Genomic DNA, 23028 nt, shown 5'->3' with positions numbered 1-23028 from the left:
TCGAAACTATCTCGAAACTATCTCGAAACTATCTCGAAACTATCTCGAAACTATCTCGATCCCCCAGGGGAGAAGAAAATCTCTGAACATGCAACACACCCAAATAAAAACCAACTACTCCAATATATTACCATCATACACAGCCATTCTTAGAAAGCAAGACCAAGCCCTCATTTTCCCCTTCCATTCCCATACCACAGAGCAGGAACCACCAACAACAAACACACCTACAATGCAAAAGCACTTATAAACTATTGATAAACATCACTTTACCAAGCAATAGATAACATCAAGCTAATAAATGAAGGCTGACTGACATACTACAAATGTGCACTACAAACCAACTCCACCACACACATCAGCCAGTCTGACTACAAAAACCACATGGGAACAGATGAAGAGGGGGTACAGAGAGGGGGAGCAGGGACAGATGAAGAGGGGAGGACAGAGAGGGGGAACAGACACAGATGAAGAGGGGGTACAGAGAGGGGGAGCAGGGACAGAGAGGGGGACAGAGGGGGAGCAGGGACAGATGAAGAGGGGGGGACAGAGGGGGAGCAGGGACAGATGAAGAGGAGAGAGGGGGAGCAGGGACTGAGAGAGGGACAGAGGAGGAGCAGGGACTGAGTGGAACCAAGTAAGAGGGAGGTAGGGGAAGAAGCGAGAGACAGGAATGTGAGTAAGTGGAAGGGTAAGAAGTTGTGCAGCACAGAAAAAGGGAGGGTTGAGGGGAGAGAGGTGGGAGTAAGTGAGGGGAAGGAGGCAGTGGGAGACAGAGTGAGTAAGACTGAGTGGAGGAAAGGGGAGACAGGGAGAAAAAGTGTAGAACACTGCTGTTAGAAAATGGACTGAAAAAAATGTCATGTAGCCCATTCTAACAGGCTTAACAGCTTGTATTAAAATAAAGTAAAAATAAAATATAACTAAAATAAACTTAAAATACATAAAGTTAGCTAAGTAGCTAGATCATTACTAGCTAAAACAGAAATTATTAATTAAAAAATAATAATAATGGTAACATGCCATGGTAGAAGGGGAGTGACAACTTATCAAATTGTAACATCCTAGAAAGAAAACAAATGAGACAATAGGAGAAAAGTTGAGGCAATATGTGTCTGGAAGAGATTTGACACATGAAGCTTCAGTTTGGATCAGGGAGATGCTTAGTGGCAGTGTCAAAAGCTTGTTGAAAAAAGAATGTCTTTAAACCTTTTTTCAAAAGATTAAAATTTGAAATTAAACAGAGAGGGTGGGGTAAACAGTTCCAGAGAAATGGTCCTGCTACTGAAAAAGCTCCTTTCCTGGTAATGTCTAATCTAGCCTGTCTTGGTGACAGAATGTTGAAAAGAATTTGAGGAAGTGTCAGGTGGGTTTGTAAATACAGAGTAAGGTGCAAAGCCAGGTGGATGAAGAGTTATAAATTAAGCTATGAATGATTGGGATTACTTTCTATTTTATGGGTGACCAGTGAAGAGAATGTAAAATATGTGTAATGTGATTGCAAATGGAGCTACCAGATAATAAGCAAGCTGCACTAGTTTGAACTAATTGCAACAGGTGAATTGAGGAATCAGATACACAGCATTACAATAGTCTAGACCAGAGAAAATAAGAGATTGAATAACAGTCCTGAAATCACAATACAAAAGAAGAGAACAAAGCCATTTCAGAACCTGTAATTTATAGAATGATTTCTTTGTTAGAGAGGAAATTTGTTGTTTCATGCAGAACTCTGTATCTATATTTACACCTACATTTATGGCATGACAATTAACTGGAATGGTTGAACCATTGAAAGTGAAATGAGATGGTGGGCCTATAGAGGAATCTGAAATGGATGTTAAATGAACTAATTCAGTTTTTGATGGATTTAATTTTAAGCAATTATAAGATAGCCAAGAGTTAATGGTGGATAGGTAGAGTGAGACTAATGATAGAGTATCAGACCAGGAAGTTTTGTAATTGAAACAAGAAACACTGATGCAAACTAGCAGCCAGTACACAAAAAAGAAATCAATCAGCTCTTGCCAAAACAAGCATAAAAGAATGTTCAGATTATCAGGTAACTAATCTCCTTTTCCTTACTGTACTGCCAAGTCCTCCCTGGACTGGACATCCAGACAGTAGAACCTGAAGAAGGCATAGAGGGAGGACCACATCACTGCTCCACAGATTTCTGCAGGCAACAGCATCCTAGATTCAGCCCAAGATGCTGCTTATGCTCTGATAGAATGAGCCTTGACTTGCAGAGGTGGACACATCCTAGCCTCCACATAAGCTGCTCTGACAACTTCTTTAATCCAGCAGGCAATGGTGGGCCAAGAAGCCACTTCCCCTTCTCTTTTCCCACTGTGCAGGACAAATAGATGGTCCCTCTTTCATACATCTTGTATCACTTCCAGATATCTGACCACCAATCTGCCAATGTCAAAATGATGTAATAAACACCCTTCTTCACATTTCTTCAAACCTGCCATGGTAGACAAGCATATGGTTTCATTTGGTTAAGATGAAGCCACTTTAGGTAGAAAGGAGGGAACCCTCTGAAGATGAATAGCCTCAGGAGCAATCCTGGCAGGACAGTGCTTGTAGCTCTGAGATGCAGCATGTGCAGCACACCACCAAGAAGACCATATTCAAGGTTAGAGAACAGAGAGACAGACCCCAAAGCAGTCTGAAGGTAGATCCCACAAGGAAATCCAAAACAAGGGTGAGATTCCATAAGGGCACAGAACAATTCAGTGGTGGACAAATATGCTTGACTCCTTTCAGGAAACAAGAAACATCTGGGTGCTTGGCAATGGTCTTGCCATCCCTCCTGGGACTATAGCAAGACAGTGCAGCCACCTGAACCTTGATGGAGCTGAGGGAAAGACCCTTCTGAAGTCCATCTTGCAGGAAATCCAACACAATAGGGATTGTGGTCGCATGTGGATTGGCACCATGAGTGTCACACCAGGCTTCAAATACTCTCCAGATCCTTACATAGGTGAGGGATGTGGAAAACTTGCAAACTCGGAGGAGTGTATCTATCACGGGCTCCGAGTAACCTCTTTTCTTCAGTCTAGCCCTCTCAAGGGCCAGACCATAAGAGAGAATTCAGCTGGATCCTCATGGAGGATGCAACCTTGACATAGAAGGCCCCACAGAGAAGGCAGGGGAAGAGGTTCCCCTGCCAGTAGTCTTCTCATGTCCACATACCAGGGTCTTCTTGGCCAGTCTGGTGCCACTAGAAGAGCTAGACCCTGGTGTTTCCAAATCTTATGGATGATGGCACCCAGCAGAGGCCACATAGGAAAGGCATATAGCAGAGTCCATGCCTGCACCAAGGCATCAATTCCATGGGAGAACAGATCCCACTTGCAGCTGAAGAATCTGGGTGCTTGAGCATTGGACTTGTCTGCCAGTAAATCCATGTCCGGAATCCCCCAGTGATCCACAATCATCTGGAAGGCTGTGGGTGACAGCTGCCACTCTCCCAGATTTAGGCTTTCTCTGCTGAGAGTCCACCCTGGTGTTGTCCTTCCCAGCAATGTGGATGGCGGAGATGTCCTGAAGATTCACTTCTGCCCAAGCCATCAGTGGGGCAATCTGCAGAGATACCTGACAGCTTCTGGTGCCACCCTGACAGTTGATGTATGCCACCATAGTGGTGTTGTCAGACATCCCTCTGACTACTCTGTGAGCAAATCAAAGGCATGCCAATCAGACTGCCCAGGCCTCTAGACAGTTGATGTTCCACACTGATTCTTCTCTGTTCCACCACCCTTGTGCAGCGAGTTCTTCACAGTGTGCTCCCCAGCCACTCAGGCTGGCATCTGTGGTGAGCAGAGTCCACATGGGTGATGACATCTTCGACCCCCTGTTCATGTGGTTAGACTGCAACCACCACTGCAACTGGGTCCATACTCTGGCTGGCAGAGGAAGGTGCATGGAATAGTTCCGCAAGCAGGGGCTCCAGCAAGAGAGTAGGGAGTGTTGCAATGGTCTCATATGGACCCCTTGCCCAAAGTACCACTTCCAAGGTGGATGCCATGAGGCCAAGAACCTGCAGGTAATCCCAAGCTATGGACCGACTGGCTCCCATCAAGTACTGGATACACATTTGGAGTTTTAACCTTCTCTTAGTAGTGAGACTGACTGTGTCTGCCTGGGTGTCAAACTGTACTCCCAGCTATTCCAGTGACTGGGAAGGCTGAGGTTGATTACCCAGCCCAAGCTCTCCAGAAGGGCAATCACTCTGTTGGTTGTCCAATGGCTCTCCTCTCAAGATTTCACCCTGATCAGCCAGTCGTCTAGGTAGGGATGGACCAGAATTCCTTCCTGTTTGAGTGCCACTGCTACCACGACGACCACCTTGGTGAAGGTCCACGGTGACGTTGCCAACCCGAAGGGCAGAGCCCAGAATTGGAAGTGGCGTCCCAGAACCTTGAAGCATAGGTAGCACTGATGATCCAGATGGATCGGGATATGCAGGTAGGCTTCCAACAAGTCTAATGCCGTGAGGAATTCTCCTGGCTGTACTGCAGTCTTGACGGAGCGCAGAGTTTCCATGCGAAACCTCGGGACCCATAAGTATCGATTGACTGACTTGAGGTCCAATACAAGCCGGAAGGTGCCCCCTTTCTTGGGTACCATGAAATAAATGGAATAGTCGCCAGAATTCACTTCCCAGGCAGGTACTGGGATGATGGCTTTCAGGGACAGGAGCCTCACCAGGGTACCTTCCAATGCTGCCTTCTTGTGTGCAGGACAGGAAGATTCCACAAACTTGTCTGGAGGGAGATGATGAAAGTCCAGATAATACCCCTCTTGGATGATGCCAAAGACCCACTGGTCCGACATGATCTCGACCCATCTGGGGTAGAAGAGGGTTAACCTGCCCCCTATGGCTCCATCCCCCTGATGGCTCGGCGGATTCTCATTGTGAAGCGCGGCTGGGACCAAAGCCCAGGCCTGCTCCCCTCTTGCGCTGCTTGATGCGAAAGGACTGGTTCCTGGCCTGAGGACACAGTGCCTGGTAGCAACTCCTGTACGGAATGAAGCACTGGGAGCTTCTACCCCTGGAGGGCCTTGGAAAGGTGCGCTGGTTCCTTCTGAACCGATCTTCCGGCAGTTGAGATACTGGAGATGCGCCCCATGTGCTGGCCAGTTTATCAAGCTCACTGCCAAACAGGAAAGAGCCCTTAAACGGCAATCTGGTGAGGCGTGTCTTTGAAGGCGCATCGGCTGACCATTTCCGGATCCAGAGCTGCCTCCTGGCCGCTACGGAGGATGAGATCCCCTTGGCTTTTGTTCGGACCAGGTCTGATGCAGCATCCGTGAGGACCGAGAGAGCGAACTCCATGTCCCCTGCTGGAGCGTTGTTCCTGACCTGTGACAAACAGGCACGCGTCACCACTGTGCAGCAGGTCACGATCCACAAAGATAAAGCTGCCACCTCAAAAATCTGCTTCAGAATGGTGTCCTTGAGGGCCGCCCCCCCCTTCAACTGGAATGGTAGTGCACTTGACCACAGCGCTAATCAACGCGTCCACCTGAGGGCACACCAGCAGCTCCTGGATAGCCGGTGCCAGTGGGTACATGCCCATCAGGGCCCAACCCCCTTTGAATGCAGCCGCCAGCGCAGCCCATTCTAAATCTATCAGTTGTGCTGCTTGCAAGAATGGAAAATGGCAGGCTGTAGGACGAAGACCTTCCAGCAGGGGGTTCTGCACAGAGGGTACCATAGCACTGGGACCTGTAATATCCAACTCCGCCAGGTACTGGGACACCAGGTCCAAGAGATCCTCCTTAGGGAACAACCGCCTCATGGTTCTATATGGCTCAGTCCCTGGGAGAAGGTCCCCCTCATCCAGGAGTTCAGACTCATCCAGTGAAACCTCCTGGTCTGACTGATCTGGACTGTCCAGCAGCAGGAGGTCCCCTCACAATAAGGGCGTGAGGGTCCAGGAACAGGATCCACTGCAGCCGCCACCACAGCAGCAGTCGCAGCCACCGCAGGCACCACAGAAACAGCAGGACCAGCAGGCACCACAGGGCCTGGACGGGAAGCCGTTTGCATCTGTACAAAGGCATGAATCCCCTTAAAGAGATCCACCCAGTAAATTGAAGCAGCCTCTAATCGCCAGGGTACAAGATTCCCCCGGGATTCCCGATTGGTCGAGACTGACCGCTAAATCCGGAGTAGCCCCTGGGGAACTGTCAGCAAATCGTGGCTGAGACTGGTCCTGGCCCGAGGGTCCCACAGCCTTCTCACATTGGGCACATAGGGAGTCTGGCTCTTCACTGTGCATGGCTCAAAGCTGGCATGCAGAGTAGAGGCCAAGGGCTTTAATGCCGGAAGCAGGAGGTGCCCCTGCTGAAGACGCTGAAGCGTTCTGTTCCATTGAATAATATGCAGCAGCAATATGCGCTTAATACAACAGGGGCTCATAAATACACGCTCAATTCTATGCAGTATGCAATATGCTCTCAGCAATAAGCAGTTAGCAATACACGCTCAATGTCATTCAATATGCTCTCAGCAATAAGCAGTTAGCAATACACGCTCAATGTCATTCAATATGCTCTCAGCAATAAGCGGTTAGCAATACACGCTCAATGGTATGCAACATGCGCTTAGTAATAAGCGGTTAGCAATACACGCTCAATGGTATGCAACATGCGCTTAGTAATAAGCGGTTAGCAATACACGCTCAATGGTATGCAACATGCGCTTAGTAATAAGCGGTTAGCAATATACACACAATGAGGAATAGAATATGTGCTTAGTCATAGATCTGCGCCTATCACGGGCACTCAATACCTGAACAAGGCCACAAAATGGTGCCCTCCATGGCGTGCCACGCCACCAATCCTCTGTTCCTCGGAGACCAGAAGTAAAAGCCGTACACCTTGCCTGATCCTCGGCGCTTCCCGGCTGGAACCCGGGCAGTCTCCGGCTGCAGGGGGAGAGGGGAAATACCTTCACCACCACATTTGAGGATATGCACCCGCTACCTCGTCCACACCGGGACCGAGGCACCTCGTAAGCCTCACCCGAACCTCGCCCAGGGGCTGTGTCCCTGCCGCGAGTCGGCCACCGGACCGAGGACTTAAACCTCCGGGGGATCACGGAAATCACCCCGGGAAACTCTACTGGGGGAGGGACCTTAGGGTATCACCGCAGGAGTGCAGGGCTCGATGCTGTAGAAGTTGTAGTAAGTAGAAAATATAAAGTAGATTTGGAAAACACGCTCAGCAAGCGTGCAGGCTCTCCAAACTGCTTTGGAGACGGAAATTACTAAGTTGCTACGCTTCCTGTGGGGGTATATATACACCCGTGCTGACGTCAGATCAGTCTCCAACTGCTAGCACGAGCATACTATCCCATTCGTTCTGAGTCCATCTGGCTACACGCCAGGAAATAACCAATAAACTTTCAATGGGGGGGACATTTAAAAAAAATAATTTTTTAATCTTAGGTACATGGTCTTATACAAGTGCAAAAAATGGGCATAAAATTGATTAATAGAGTTAGAACACCATGGGATAAACAGAAACCAACATGCACCTGCAAAACAGTCCATCAAGATGTGTGCATAATGGTGAGAACAGAAGAAGGGTGACCCCCAATGGCCAGCACCTTCTGTATCACAAGCAACACAAAAAGAACATTCCTTAGTAATACAAGATGCCTGCAACACAACATCTGTGCCCCCTTTCTCAGCTGAAAGGGACAATGAAAATAGGCACAATAGCAAGAGAGGATTCCACAAATTAGAGGAGGGTAAACCCACCACATGCCCTCTTTCCTGGGATAATATATGTGAGAGAATCTCCTTCAACTACTTTTTAAACATTTCACTAGGTGACAGCAGTTTGGTGTTAGGAAAATTCAGTAATCTTAGATGTTTAGATGGCAAAAACTATTCTGACACATCTGAATGTTCAAGCTGTCTTTTAAAGAGGCTAACTAACCCCCATCTGCTGGTCTACAGGAACTGCTGTTCAAGTGGCACTGAGGGTAGATAGCATCCGGTCTGTTCCAGTTTGGCCACCCTCTTCCAGATATCTTATGTTCTTATCTTTCAATCATTCTTCAGCCCCTCTAAGATTGCCCACGGGGAAGAAGGGAGAAGCACGCTAACCTTTGCTGGATTCAGTAAATTAGAAACAGCGCATTTTATCTCAGTTATGGGTATCAGATATTTGTGTGAAACACAGGCCATGTCAGGTTGATTCTTCACTTGTATCTGAGCTTTACTAAATTGTCATTTTTATACATTTTCATTTGGTCAGTCTGCACCTGCTGAAAATGTTAGACACCAAAAATTAAATTAAGAAACAGGGGAGGGTCTGTCTACCTCTTTTGTTGTGCTTGTCAATTATGAGCAACCCAATGAAACACTTAATTTTCTAGCAATTAGAAAATACTTTTTTATGGCAGGTTTCAGGAAAATGAGGTTGTAGCAGAGGAACAAAGCCCTTAAGTTTACTTAGAATAACAAGATACAGGTGTAGTGATACATAATAAATTAAAAGAAGGCTCATACACAAACTTTATCCTTCACAAAAGGCCTTCGAGCAACTTCCCAACATAACCAGAGCACTGCACAAGCTTGAAGCTGTAAAATAGCTTCACTCCCACCTGGTGACATTTCTTCACTTTCATGGTTTTCTCGAAGTACATTTTCCTCTGGAAGGAGAATTGGTCTAGCTAGCCACCAGGGCCCATACATTAGCTTAGTGCCCATCATCAGGATATAGAATAGGCTTAGCCCCATAAGTGATGTCTGCATGCATGCATACCCCAACACATAGTGAGAGGCAAACATACATTGCTCAGCATCTATGCAGATACAGATCTGAGAATACACAGCCCCAAGGCACCAGCTGTGCTTGCTGTGCTGTGCACTCTGGAACAGCATGGGGTCATGAGACTGGGAGGAATCCCAGAGGCAGCTGGGCTGCCTGGCATAGAAAGCCAGAGACTTTAAGAGGTGAGAGCTTCAACTAGGTAGCTGTGAAGAGAAGATGGCTGGCAGATACCAAAGCACAGGAAGGCATCGAGGAGGGAGGCAGGCAGGCAGGCAGGCAGCCTAGAATAGTGAGCTGCAGGCCAGCAGAAGTGGAAAAGTAGAACAATGGTGGGAGGAGAGAAATCTGCAAGAGCCAGACATCATTGAAGGTGCCAGGAGGGGGAGAAAGGGACATCGTAGAGGTAAGGATAGCAGAGAGGGGAATTTCACAAGGGCTCAGCAAGTATTTGCATAAATTGGTTATCTACCACCATCATGCTCTCCTCAGACCTAAAGTGAATCCCACGTCTTCCCTTTTACGACAAGGCCATGTACCAGGCAAATGCCCATTTCACACCACTGGGGACATTTTTGTATCTTTGTACAAACGCCTTAACTGCCCAGCATGTCATTCAGACAACAGCCTGTTTGTGGGTGCTTCAGAAGGAGATTCACTACATCATAGAACTGGTTATCATAGGCCAGCTTGTAATACACAGCAATATCATCACAGGAGCTCAACAGCTTCTTCAGGTTTTGGCCATAGACAGCATTCGAGGGCATCGATCGGTACCTGAGAGAGAAACAATTTTCTGTTACAAACGGAAGCTCCACATGAAACTACTGGAGCCCACCTTACAAGATATATGGATCCAAAACCCAACAAGCCCCAAATACATCCTGAAAATTTAGTGTGAAATGATTCACAGGCACCCAGAGCCACAAACACAGGCACAAGCTTTTTCTCTGTGGATAGTAGGTTCCCAGAAAACAAATCAGCACCCAAGGATGGGGATTCTATACCAGACCTCTATGAATGGGACAGTATTAAGTGGTTAGGATACCCTGAAGGCCTGCATTGATGAGCAATGAATTAAATTATTTAAAAGTTAGGAAACTTGTCAAAGCTCATTTGTTTCGGATGGGGGAGTTGGTGATGATGGGAGGCAGCCACAAATGAGGGGTTATAAATTGAAGGAAACTGAAACATGATAGCAGAAAAAGACCATACGCCCATCCGTCCAAAAATGGAGAATTTACCTGATAATTTTGTTTTCCTTAGTTTAGACAAATGGACTCAGGACCAATGGTTTATGTGCTCCCTTGCTAGCAGATGGAGACAGAGTCAGGTTTCAAAGCTAGATATACCCCTGCAGTGACCTCAGTTCTTCAGTATTCTCTTCAAAAAGCCATTGTAGACATATTATTGAAGAAGTTGGATTCAACTTGATTAAAAAACTGGAGGCTGCCACTTACTTAACCAACATAAGTGCTGAAACTCAGTAATTCTATAAAGGCCCTGAACTAGGGATAGGGCAGCAGCTTACCCATATTTATTTATTTTTATCTATTGAGTTTTATAAACAGCCATTCGGTTTTGCCATCACAACACAGTTTACAAAGTTTCGAGGTTTAACAGAGTGATCAAACATTCATGTGCTTGTTAACATAGTTATTGGAGGAGTTATTAACATGGTTCGGTTGTTAGACTGCACAGGTTAAAATACTTGCTTTGGATTGCATCTAAATGTTTAGATGTGGCGGTAGTGAGGGGGGGTTATAACAGAGTATTCATATGAAATCGAGCTTTGCCTCATAGGCGATTCCCTGGCACCTCTCCTGGGCAGCCGTGGGCGAGATGCTGAGTCCAATCTGTCTACACTTAGGAAAACAAAATGATCAGTAAGTAATTTCTCCATTTCCTAGTGTGTAGACAGATGGAATCAGGCTCAATGGGATGTACAAAAGTTACTCCCAAATGGGGCGAGAGGCTGCCCATAGTTAGTACCACCTCGTAAAAGCTGCATCCTTTCGGGCCTGGACATCCAGGCAGCGGAACCTGGAGAAGGTGTGTAAGGAGGACCATGTCATTGCTCGACAGTAGTTTAGCTTCCGCCCAGGATACTGCCTGGGCCCTGGTAGAATGAGCTTTGACCTGAAGGGGGTAAAGGCTTCTCTGTCTCTACCTAAGCTGCCTCGATTACTTCCTTGATCCAGCGAGCTTTGGTAGCTCATGAAGTTGCTTCACCCGGTTTTCTTTCCCCCATGAAGAATAAACAAGCAATCTGTCTGGTGCACCAGCTCTAAACATTCCAGATACTGCACTAAGAGTCTGCAGACGTTTAGATGGCAATAAGGCAGTAGTCTTCCATGTCCTTGTGTCTATCTGGGGATGGTAAGGAGATGGATTGGTTCAGGTGAAACTCCTAGACTACCTTTGGTAAGAAGGAGGGGACGGTGCAAAGTTGTACTGTTCCTGGAGTAACTCGGAGGAATTCCTGACAAGACAGCACTTGTAGTTCACAGATGCAACGAGCCGATTGTGCGCCAAGTTGTGCATGCGTGTTTTACGCGGACAGAAGGCCGTCCCGCACTGCACGTACCGATGGACGGAGGGGGAAATGGCACAGCACCAAACCGCACGCAAGATGGCAGCGCCCTGGATCGCCACATGGAGAGTCCACTGAGCCTGAAGTAGGGCCTAGCCCATGGGGGGGGGGGGCTGCTCAACCCACTCAGAAACCCCCTTCCCTCGCCCGAACGGGATTGGGAATGATATTAGTACGGTGTGCCGAGCAAGGAGACCGGAGGAAAGACTTAACGAAGCCCTTTCACATCTCTGGTTCGGAGGAGTTCTTCTCTACTTACCTGGTCTTAGCGCCTACTGGCTAAGTTGAGAAACATTCTCTGGCTGGGGGGGGGAGAGGGCATAGGCCTTCACCGCTGTGCTCGGCTTCTGCACCTGCTGCCTTTCAGCTGCTTCAGCAGCAAAGTCCACACCGGGAGCCGGCCACCGGACCAAGGCTCACCTCAGAGGGATCCTGGAAATCACCTCAGGAATTCTCAACTGGGGGAGGGATCCTTAGGTATCACCACAGGACAGTGAGGCTCGATCTTCTTTTCAAATTGAAGGTAACATTTTTTTCTCCTTTGGATTAGTGCTGCAATCCCACTAGACACTGCTGCTGGAGTGGGGATAGTGTCCACATCTGCTAGGAGACTGAGAGATACTGAATTGGCTAGGTCACTGCAGGGTTATATCTAGGGTGATGTCAGCTTTGAAACCTGACTGTCTCCATCTGCTAGCAGGGCCACACAAAATCCATTGGTCCTGAGTCCATCTGCCTACACACTAGGAAATCCAGCATTACAACTCCCATCACTTCCTTAGAGATCCCCTGTATTTATCCCATGCTTTCCTGAATTCGGATACTTTTTTTATTCTCCACCACTTCCATTGGGAGGCCGTTCCACACATCCACCACCCTCTCTGTAAAGAAATATTTCCTAAGATTACTCCTGAGTCTACCCCCTTTCAACCTTTGAATGTCTCTCTCATCTCCCCTATCTCGCCTTTCCTCTAGGGTATACATGTTTAGATCTTTAAGTCTATCTCCCTACACTTTAGAATGAAGATCACTGAACATTGTAGTAGCAAGGTTGCAGAGGTATATTTGTTATGTTTTATTCTTATTATGCTGGATTTTTTTCCTTTTTATTATTGTGTGTTTATTCTGTTAACCACTTTTATAGTATATTACTGGGTATGCGGTATACAAATATGTTAAATAAATAAAGGCATTCCCACTGGAACTTACTTTCTAGAAATGTCCTCAAAGACACTGCTCTTCAGTAGTTGCTGCTGTTTCACCTCCTCCAGGTAACCAAAATCACCTTTAATTAGCACCCTCTGGAATAAAACTTCTGCCCAGTCTGGCACAATATCATAAGCTTCAGCAACAACGGAGGCCTAGAGAACGAAAGCAGATAAGACAGAGAGCATGAAGCACGGAAACTTCCCTGGAAAGATCTACTACCAAAATAGCAAAGGTTCTCCAGTGCCTTCCCCACTTCTCTCTCACTACAGCAAGGCAGCCCATTCATAAGCAGCAAAAACATGGTTATCATTGCAAGCATGGAGACATTTATTATCTTTCCATTTTCTTTCCTTGAAACTCGCTACACCAGTCTCAAACAGGTTCTCTCCTCCTACCCACAGATGATGGAGACAGAGGACACACCTTTTCTGTGACCTCATCACAGCCAATGACCTGACAAAGCAACAGAAGGAAAAAGGGATTAGCCCCCCAAATAACAAACTGAAAAATGTAAGAATTCAGGAGAATCCTCAAAGAATTCTCCCTTATGCTAAACAAACTGAAACAGAGGGAAAAACAACACCCAGTCTTCTCACCTAGGAAGAAAAGGACATTCTGCAAATCTGAGGCTTAATTATTGAAAAAAAACACTGCCACTGACTTTCTGGGTGGCCTTGGACTGGTGTAAGAGGATTCAAGAAAAGAAAATTAAAGGAAATAATAATTTTCTCCTTCCTAATCATCCTGCTATACCAGTCCAGACCCAAGCCCTAATCAACTTGGAAGACCCGGCTCCCTTCAGAACACTTTCCTCAAAAAACACATCCACCTTAGCTCGTATATCCAGCTTGCAATGCTTGGTGGAGGAATTTAAAGATGACCAAGGGGCCACTTGACGAATACTTTCTGGAGCAACCACCGAGGATTCCACCCATGTAGAAGCCTGAGCTCTTGTCAAATGAGCTGAAGAAATCGCCACATTGATCCATTGGGATAGAGGCACTTTTGAAGGTGCCTTACCGTTATGTGAACCATCAATAACACAGTCTGACTTCCAAAAGAGATTAGTTTCTCTAAGATAACTGAGGAGAAAATGACAAACATCCAAAAGTTGCAGACATTTATCCTTCTCATGACATTCCTGCTTCAAAAAAGCTAGAAGCAAAACTATTTGATTTAAATGAAAGGGTGAAGTTACCTTGGGCAAAAAGGAAACAATACGGACTGCATAGAAAGTCAGGTATGGGTCTCTGCCATCAAAAATATCATCTCCTCGAGAGAGAGATCCTTTAAAGAATCAGGCTTAAGGGGCTCAAAGAGATGATCCACCAAGTTATAAAGCAAATTATTTATTGGATTTATATTTCACTTTTTCAGGCACTTCAAAACAGATTATATTTAGGAATTTTAGTTACCAAATTAAGCTCCTGCACAGGAACCAAGGCTCTGAAAGTGGACGAATATGCTTAACACTATTAAGAAAATGTGACATCTGAATTTGAGGCCACTAACACGCTTTGGACATGACCTCTAAAGCAAGAAACTGCTGCCACCCGAACTTTCAGGGAATTACAGTCTACACCTTTTCCAACCCTTTCTGCAGAAACAATGGAGAAATGGGCTTCTCTGTTTTCTATTCTTGAATCCTGCTACACCAGTCCAGTCATGTGGCTTATTCCCCCCTGCTAGCAGATGGAGGCAGAGAACACAGCTTTCTGAGCGACACATCCCAGCTACAGAAGCCAGTATTCTAACAACAAAAGAAGTGAACATAATCCAAAACTTGAAGAATTCAACACTGGGTCCTCTGAAAGAACACCTCTCCCATATCCAGAAGGGAGGAGAAAAATAACAAGAATAAACCATAAGAAGATAATGCTTCAACAAAACTGGAAAGATAGCTCTGTATATACACATTTGTACATAAGAACGTGGAGAGGAAGTGACGTCATCGAGAGAAATGAAAACCTAAACGTGGCGCTTCTCTCTCCGCCTTGAGAATCTTGTGCAATCGGAGCCTTCAGATATCAGTTTTTCGCTCTGTAGCGTGGCTGTTATCTGCCAGCAAAACGGAAATCAGTGGACTTCCCCCAATTTTCTTATCTAAAACATAGCAATGTTGCTAAGACAGAATATAGCAATGGTGGCACAGAAGAGGAAGTAAGCCCTGATGACGCAACAAATATTTCTTCGATGGACTTACCTTCATTTACTGAATTCAGAGACTGGTTTTGCTGCTTACGAAAAGACTGGAAAAACACAAAAAGGAATTACTAGGAATAACGAAAGAAATCAGAGAAGAAATAGCTAGTTTGGGACACCAAGTCGATGAAATAGATACCCAAAAGGAATATCAGGCAGAAACCTCTCCAGGAGCTTTGTACAGAACTTTAAGAGGAGAATATTTCCATAAAAGGAAAAAACTTACTGACTTGGAGAACCCCTGCCAGGAGGGGGAACCCTTCACTTCTAGGGCTTTCAGGAAAAACCTGAAAATGTCGATTGTGGGTCAGTGGTACATCGTTTTTGTAAACCATCTTAATATCTCAACAAATGTTAGGGATGGAGAAGTCCCTGAAATTAAATTGGATAGAGCCCATCGAGCCCTGAGCCAGAATAACAACAACCGGATAACAGATATAATTGTCTGCTTCGATAATTTTTTAATTAAAAAGAAGGTAGAAATACCTGCTAGAAAACAACTTGTTTGGCACTGGGAAGATCAAGAGATAGTTTACACCATTTTCTCCCAAGTAACCTTAAAGAACACGCAGGAACTACGTGATATTGAGGCTCTTCTGATAAAAGAAAACATTAAATATAAATGGCTGCATCCCTTTGGGCTGACTTTCTCCAGCGATGGTGTGTCCTCCTAATATCCACACAGTAGAAGAAGAAATTTCTCTTCTTAAGGCACAAGGATTTGTTGATCCCTCACATAAGCCAAATCCAGCTAGATATCTACCTCAGAGAAATTCCCGAAAAGGCAATGCATGGGCAAACATAACAGCAGACTCAGGAAGTTCTTCATCCTCAAAGGATTTGGAGTTTGCATTGACTTATTGCTCTTTTTTGCTCCTTTGTCAGAAGGCAGTGGACATAATCCTCGACTGATTACGCTCCCTGGGTTGGATAGTCAATCTGAGCAAAAGTCATCTTGTTCCTTCCCAGGATTTGTAATTCTTGGGAGTGTGTTTCGATACCAAAGTGGGGAGGGTTTTCATCACCGAAGACTGGATTTCCAGGTTGCAAGTGCAAGCTCGCAGTTTATTGCAGAAGCAAGTACTAAGGGTATGGGATTACTTGCAAGTTCTTGGGTCTATGGCTTCCACCTTGGAGTTGATGCCATGGGTTTTTGCTCATGAGGCCTCTGCAATCAGCATTGCTATTGTAAGAGCAGCTCTAAATTCTGCTTCCCCTTACAGAGTTTGCTCGATCAAGTCTATCTCTTGGTGGCTCATGCTGGACAAGTTAAGGCAGGGTGTGAGCTTGGAAATCCCAGCCTGGACGATCATCACCACCGATGCCAGTCTCTCGGGGTGGGGAGCAGTGTGCTGGAACCAGTCTGTGTAAGGACAGTGGTCGGCAGAGGAGGCCTCATGGTACATCAATCGCTTGGAAACAAGAGCTGTATGCTTAGCCCTGCAGGCGTTTTTGCCCCTGGTGTGGAGACAGCCGGTGAGGGTCTTGTCAGACAATGTGACAATGGTAGTTTACATCAACTGACAGGGGTGCACCAAGAGCCTGGCAGTGACTCAGGAAGCCCGAGAATTAATTTGCTGGGCGGAAGAACACCTGGATCAACTGGCGGCCTCCCAAATAGCGGGCACGGACAATGTGCAAGCAGATTTTCTGAGCCGGCATCAGCAGGATTCCGGAGAATGGGAGCTGTTGGAGGAAGTGGTATGCCTCATCCGTCGAAGGTGGGGTATGCCATGCATGGATCTAATGGTGACGATCCACAGTACCAAGGCCCCACGATTCTTCAGTCCGTGAACAGAAAGAGGAGCAGAAGGAGTGGATGCCTTAGTTCTACCTTGGCCGACGGGGGTCCTTCTGTATGTGTTTCCGCCTTGGCCATTGGTCGGCAAGGTCTTGCATCGCATAGAAGTCCATCCAGGCGAAGTGATTCTCGTTGCCCCAGAGTGGCCGAGGCTTCTATGGTTTGTGGACTTAGTCAACCTAGTGGTGGACGGTCCATTGTGGCTCACACATCTACCCAATCTGCTACACCAGAGACCCGTTTGTTTGGATCAGGCAGATCACCTTTGTCTAGCGGCTAGGCTTTTGAGAGGGAGCGATTAAGGAATAAGGGTTACTCTGAAGGGGGTCATCTCTACCCTCTTAGTCTAGAAAAACTTCCACTTCTCTGGCATATGTGAGAGTATGGAAAGTGTTTGAGTCTTGGTGTATGGGGCAGAAGGTGGATCCTCATCGAGCCTCGGTGGTTGATGTTTTAGCATTCCTGCAGGAGGAATTGGTTAAAGGTTTGTCCTTTCCTTCAGAGTTCAGGTGGCGGCTTTAGGCCGCCTTTGTGGCAAAGTTTGGGGAGTATTGCTTGCAGTACATCTGGACGTTGTAAGTTTTCTTCAGGGGGATAAACTTTTGCGTCCTCCGGTTCAGAGACCTTGCCCGTCCTGGAACCTTAATGTAGTCCCTTAAGAGCATGTGTGCATCTCCATTCGAACCCATGAAGCAAGCTACTATGAAGGATTTCACTTTGAAGGTGGTTTTCTTGGTGGCAATTTTTTCAGCTCGTTGAATCTCTGAACTTCAGGCCTTATCATGTAGAGAGCCCTTTTTGAGAATTTCATATGCGGAAGTTTCCATGAGAACAGTTCCGTCCTTTTTGCTGAAGGCGGTGTCCTCATTCCTCTTAAATCAGCCGGATGAATTTATGTCCTTCCTGACATTAGATCCTGTGATGCCTCATGCTAAAGAATTGCAACTGTTAAATGTGAGGCGTGCTTTATTGCACTACTTGAAGGATACGAACAGCTTCCGCTTATCGGATCATCTTTTTGTGCTATGGAGTGGAGTCAAGAAGGGTCATAAGGCTTCATGAGCCACCATTGCATGGTGTTTGGAAGAGGCTATTAGCTCTGCCTATATCTGTCAAAGTCGTCCTGGTACGGAGGAGCGAAGTGCGCATTCTGCTCATTTTTAGGCGGCCTCTTGGGCTGAGTGTCAATAAGTTACACCACAGGAAATCTGTAGCGTGGCTAGTTGGAAATAGTTACACACTTTCGTCAGGTGTTACCACTTAGATGTCCAGGCCCCAGAGGCCATGGACTTTGGTAAAAGTTACTTCGAGTGGGACACTCACAGTCCCACCCTGTTTAGGGAAGCTTTGGTACATCCCAGGAGTCTGGACTGATCTGGGTACATACAGGGAAAGGAAAATTGGTTCTTACCTGTTAATTTTCTTTCTTGTAATACCACAGATCAGTCCAGAGTTCTCATCCTCTGGTAAAAAAGGGGGAATTGGAGAGTCCGCTTGATCTGTTCGTGTGTTTTATCTGATGAATGGCACAAGTTTATTGTTAGTTCTACAAAGAGTTCTATGGATGCGTTTGGCATTATCAGGCTTCCTCTTCCCACTGCTCGTTCAGGGGAAATCAGTTAATTAAGAGGTTGCCTTTGTTCTTTCATCTGGCTTGGGTCAAGTTCAATACTGAGGGACTGCAGGTGGCACCTCGGGTTAGGTGTCAGTGTCAGTAAAACTTTCTGTCTCCATCTTCTGGAGGAGAAGCAAAACCCAGGAGTCTGGACTGACCTGTGGTACTACAGGAACGAAAATTAGCAGGTAAAACCAATTTTCCTATACTAAGCAATGGGTATTGCTGAAGCAATGTTGTATGAACCGTATGACCTTACCAGCTGTTCTATGGCAGTTGCGCCGCTTTGGGTGTGACTGTACCTCTATGGCACCAAGCACTTTTAATACTCTGAATATATGGAAAGTTTGGAGAGATAAATTTGTAGGATCCAGGGAGTATTTTTTTTCTACACATTTATTTCATATCATCTCATTTTCTCCCTGAATTCCTTTGCAATCTTTTAAAGCCTGGAAAGATTGTGAGATTTCTCGCATGGAAAATATTTGGGAGGCTGGAATAATAGTTCCTTATGAAATATTACACTTGAAATATAATCGTCCTCAATCTAAATTTTTTTCTTATCAACAATTATATCATTTTTTGCAATGTAATAAGGTGGGATCTCATTTACTTCATGGGAAATCTCTTTTCAAGGGAATTTCTGCTAAGGCAGATAAGATGAAAGGAATTATTTATAAATTATAGGTGCTGTTGAATTCTAGATCTAAAAGATAAGCCTGCTCATGTTCGAGCTTGGGAAAAATATCAAGGCCGTGATCTCCTGGAAGATGAATGGAATGTAATATTTGTTAGGTCTAAGATTTGCAATCCACAATAGGACATCACCTCCTATCCCATGTTGTTTTAGTTTTCTTAGAAGCATCTCATCCAAACAACACTTTCTTCACCTAGCTGTAAGTCCTAATTTCCCAGGAGCGTCCTGAATTGGTATAGCAGGATTCAAGGAAAGGAAGTTAACAGGTAAGAAAATGTTTCCTCCCTCATCATCCTTCTAAACCAGCCCACACAAGTAGGAAGAACCAAAGCCTAACTAATCTGGGAGGTTGGAAGTAAGGGCTGCACACAGGACACTGGCTCCATAGGCTGTGTCCTATGTGAGAACATCCAATATGTAATGCTTAGCAAAAGAATGCAACGACGACTAGGTGGCTCCTTTGCAAATATCCAGCAGAGCTATGGCTACAACTTCCAGCCAGGAAGAAGACTGAGTGATAAGTGAGTGGGCCTGGAGCTTGATGATCATTAAGCAAATGGGCTGAAGAAATTGTGACCTTATCAATTTTGCCAAAGTCACTTTAGAGGCTGCTTTGCCTTTGCGTGGCCCTTCAAATAAATCAAACAACCTATCCATTCTTCAAAATGAGTTAGTGACCTCCGGGTATCTGAATATGCGGTGGTCTTCAAACAATATCAAAGACCTGTTACTGCTCAGACACACTTTTCTGGAGAAGGTCAGCAGAAAACTGGCCTGATTCAGATCAAAAACAAAGACCACCTTAGGCAAGAAGGAGAGAACCAGATGAAGAGAAACTGAATCCACTGAGAATACCAGAAAAGGATCCCTACAGGACAAAGTCTGAAACTCAGAAATATGCCCAGCTGAACAAATCACCACCAGAAAAACAGCCTTTAGAGAACGGGCTGAGCCATGTTTCAGAGGCTCAAAAGAAGAGGACAGCATGGCTTTCAGAACCACACTGAGATCCCTCTATGGAATTATCGGTCTAAACGGAAGACTGTCATCCGTTGAAGAGACTATCTCTTCATTCCCTTAAGAAAATGAGCAACATCCAGATGAGAGGCAACCGAGAATCACTGAACTCTACCCTATAACAAAAGAGAGCAGCTACTTGGATTTTTAAAGAATTCAAAGCCAGATCCTTACCTAAACTCTGCTGAAGGAATATCCACTTGCCATGGAGACATTGACCATTCTTTACAACAAAGAGGCACCAAACTCAAACATAAGCCTTAGAGGTAGATTTTTTTTGGGCGTTCAATAAGGTAGGGATTACTAAGGAGTAACAACCCTTTTTTTTGGTAAGAGCTAGACCATAAGATAAAATAGAGGTAGATCTTCCATGATGACTGGACTCTGAACAAAGAGGTCTCAAGTTCCTGGAAACCGAAGTGGAAGACTGATCTGCAGTCTTACCAAATCCACATATCAAAGTCTCTTTGGTCAATCTGGAGTCACCAAGTACACTCAAACAGTCTCCTTCTCTATTTTCTTAAGGTTCTCCCTATCAGAGGCCAGGGAGAAAATATATACACCAGCTCTCCTGTTGGCAATGGTTGGACCAAGGCATCTATTCCTTTAGTGCTGAGTTCCTGCAGCAACTGAAAAACGAACAAACTTTGGTGCTCTTGCGAGTTGCCATAAGATAGTCTTGTGGAGTGCCCCAACAGTCCATTATCCTCCAAAATGCTTCTTGACTGAGCTTCCATTCACCAGAATCCTGGAGATTCCTACTGAGAACTGGTTTGCATGTTGTCCTGTCCTGCAATATGTGCCAACAGCTACAGAAGATTGGATTCCTCAGAAACCCTTGGACTCGAGTGCCCCCACATCTGTTCAGGCAAGTCACTGCTGTTGCACTGTCAAAGAGCAATCTGACTGACTTTCCCTTTACCAAATGAAAAAACTGCTCAACCTTATAACGCTCATTTTCAGCCTGATGATGGACCAAGAGGCTTACTGTGACCAGATCCCCTCAGCCATTTGATCTGGACAGTGTGCATCCAACAAACTGGCATCCATGGTAATGATTATCCATGAATGGGAGGGCGATTCCCAGACTCACACCTGTCATCAAATTCTGAGGTGTCATCCACCAAGAAATGCTTTCTTACCTGAAGAGGTAAAGGAAAGAGATGCAGGTAATTCTGAGTCTGAGGCAACCACAGAGAGAAGACTAAAGGGGACACATGTGAGCTATGGACCATGGGACTAGATCCAAGGTGGCAGCCAGAGAGCCTAGCAGTTGAAGATAATCCCAAGCTCCGAGCCAAGAACTTCTATATTTGTCTTACAGTCTCAAAGTCAGAAACCGAAGTGGTATCTTTGTATCAACTAGAGCTCCCAGGTATTTCAGAGTCTGGTGAGGAAGAAAACTGCTGTTTGTGAAATTGATAACCAGCCCAAGCTTTCTAAAACCTGGATTACTCTGTTGGATGCTCTGAATGATTCTTGACAGGACTTGGTCATCAAGATACGAATGAATCATAATTCCCTCCTTTCTCAAAAACATTGCCGCCGCCACCATGATCATCTTGGTGCAAGTGCTTGGAGCTGTGGCTAGACCAAAGGGTAGCACTTAGAACTAAAAATATTGCCCTAACACACAAAACCAAAGAAACTTCGGATTGTCTTCTCTGATGGGAGTGTGAAACACCACTTCTGATAGGTCCACAGATGACATGAAATTGCCCTTCTGTACTGCAAACAGCACCAAAGTCTCCATCCTGAAATGAGAAATACAAAAACTGTGGTTTGCTCCCTTTTAGATTGAGACTAGGCCTGAAAGATCCATCCTTCCTGGGAATTGTAAAATAAATGCTCAGACTCTAGGATCTGAACTACTCAGGCTGAAGTTAACTAATCCTCCTGAAACAACTTGGCCTTGATGTGCCAATTGTCCAGATAAGGATGCACTAAGAAACCCTCTGTGCAAGGAAGTTGCCACGATCACCATCACCTTGGAGAAGGTCCTTTCAGCCGTGACTACCTGAAGGGCAGTGCTCTGAACTGAAAATGCCTGCTCAAAATGCAAAAATAAAGGAATTTCTGATGATCTTTCATGATGGAAATACAAAAATATTCCACCAAGAGATCCAGAAACTTCCCCGTCTGATAGTCACAATGACAAAGTCTCCCAATGGAAATGGGGCACATGTAGACACCTGTTCCTACTTTGAGATTCAAAATTGGGTGAAACGGCCTATCCTCCTTTCACATCACAAAATAAATGGAATAGTGCCCCTATCCTTATGCTTTAGGTGGTACTGGATAGACATTCTCTAACTGTTTATGCCTTTCCAGGGTAGTCCAGAAAAACAGGCAAAGTCACCTGCCTATTGGAAAGGACCTGCTGAATCTTACTAGAGAGCTGAGGGGCCCTTGACACATTGGTTCTAGATCTCTTAGCCCTTCAAAAGGATTGATTCAACTCAGTTTGGACCTATATCTTGGATGACCACCCCGGTCGCAAGTTGGGGAAGGGGGGAATCATTGGAAAGCTATTGTTTACCAGGTTGTATATTTATTGTAAGCATATTGTGCAATTGTTTTGAAAAGTTGTCTGTTGCGTAATGATAAATAAAAGATAAAAAAAAAGACTGATTCATCCCCCCAAATCTATTAAACTCTGTTGGAAGATTGTCTACCTGGCCAATACTGCCAGGCTTCCTCAAACTGACCTTGGTTGAGCCCTATCTTTTGGAAATTTAAGAGGTTTAGAATCCCCTGGATTGTTTTTTACTAACTTCTCTAGATCATTGCCAAACAAAACGTTTCCCCCTGAAAGGAAACTTATTGAGCTGGGCTTTAGAGGCTGCATCACAGTATTCTCTGAGCCACCATCACTGAAGGCATCAATTGGGAGGCAATTCTCACCAGATCTTAAAATGTATCTGCTACAAAGGCCACATTGGATGCCAACCTAGATGCATCCTGACTCTTCCGAAGCTGCTGAAGCTATCTTATCAAGATCGGAGGTACATAGCCTCACAAATGGAAGCTTGGATTGCTAAAATCATGAATGAGAATGTCAGCTTCAACCTGAGTGCCCCCCTCTAATGGGATGG

At 45.5% G+C, this 23028-nt stretch overlaps 1 protein-coding gene across 3 annotated transcripts in view; it reads right to left on the bottom strand.

The window, feature by feature from the left end:
• Window positions 1-7434: 7434 nt before the first annotated feature.
• LOC115074849 (spatacsin-like) overlaps window positions 7435-23028 on the bottom strand; it is a 161758-nt gene continuing 146164 nt past the window's right edge. For all 3 annotated transcript variants that reach the window (XM_029574773.1, XM_029574771.1, XM_029574772.1), the window contains 2 exons: window positions 12602-12753; window positions 7435-9576 (listed from right to left, as the gene is read on the bottom strand). In XM_029574773.1, coding sequence (XP_029430633.1) covers window positions 9396-9576; window positions 12602-12753 — 333 coding nt within the window. In that variant the 3' untranslated portion in view covers window positions 7435-9395. The remainder of the gene's footprint in view (window positions 9577-12601; window positions 12754-23028) is intronic.

This window comes from Rhinatrema bivittatum, chromosome 13, assembly GCF_901001135.1.
Source record: "Rhinatrema bivittatum chromosome 13, aRhiBiv1.1, whole genome shotgun sequence".
NCBI classification, from domain to species: domain Eukaryota; kingdom Metazoa; phylum Chordata; class Amphibia; order Gymnophiona; family Rhinatrematidae; genus Rhinatrema; species Rhinatrema bivittatum.
The sequence above is the reverse complement of the archived record's forward strand: the minus strand, read 5'-3'. Positions and strand labels throughout refer to the sequence as shown.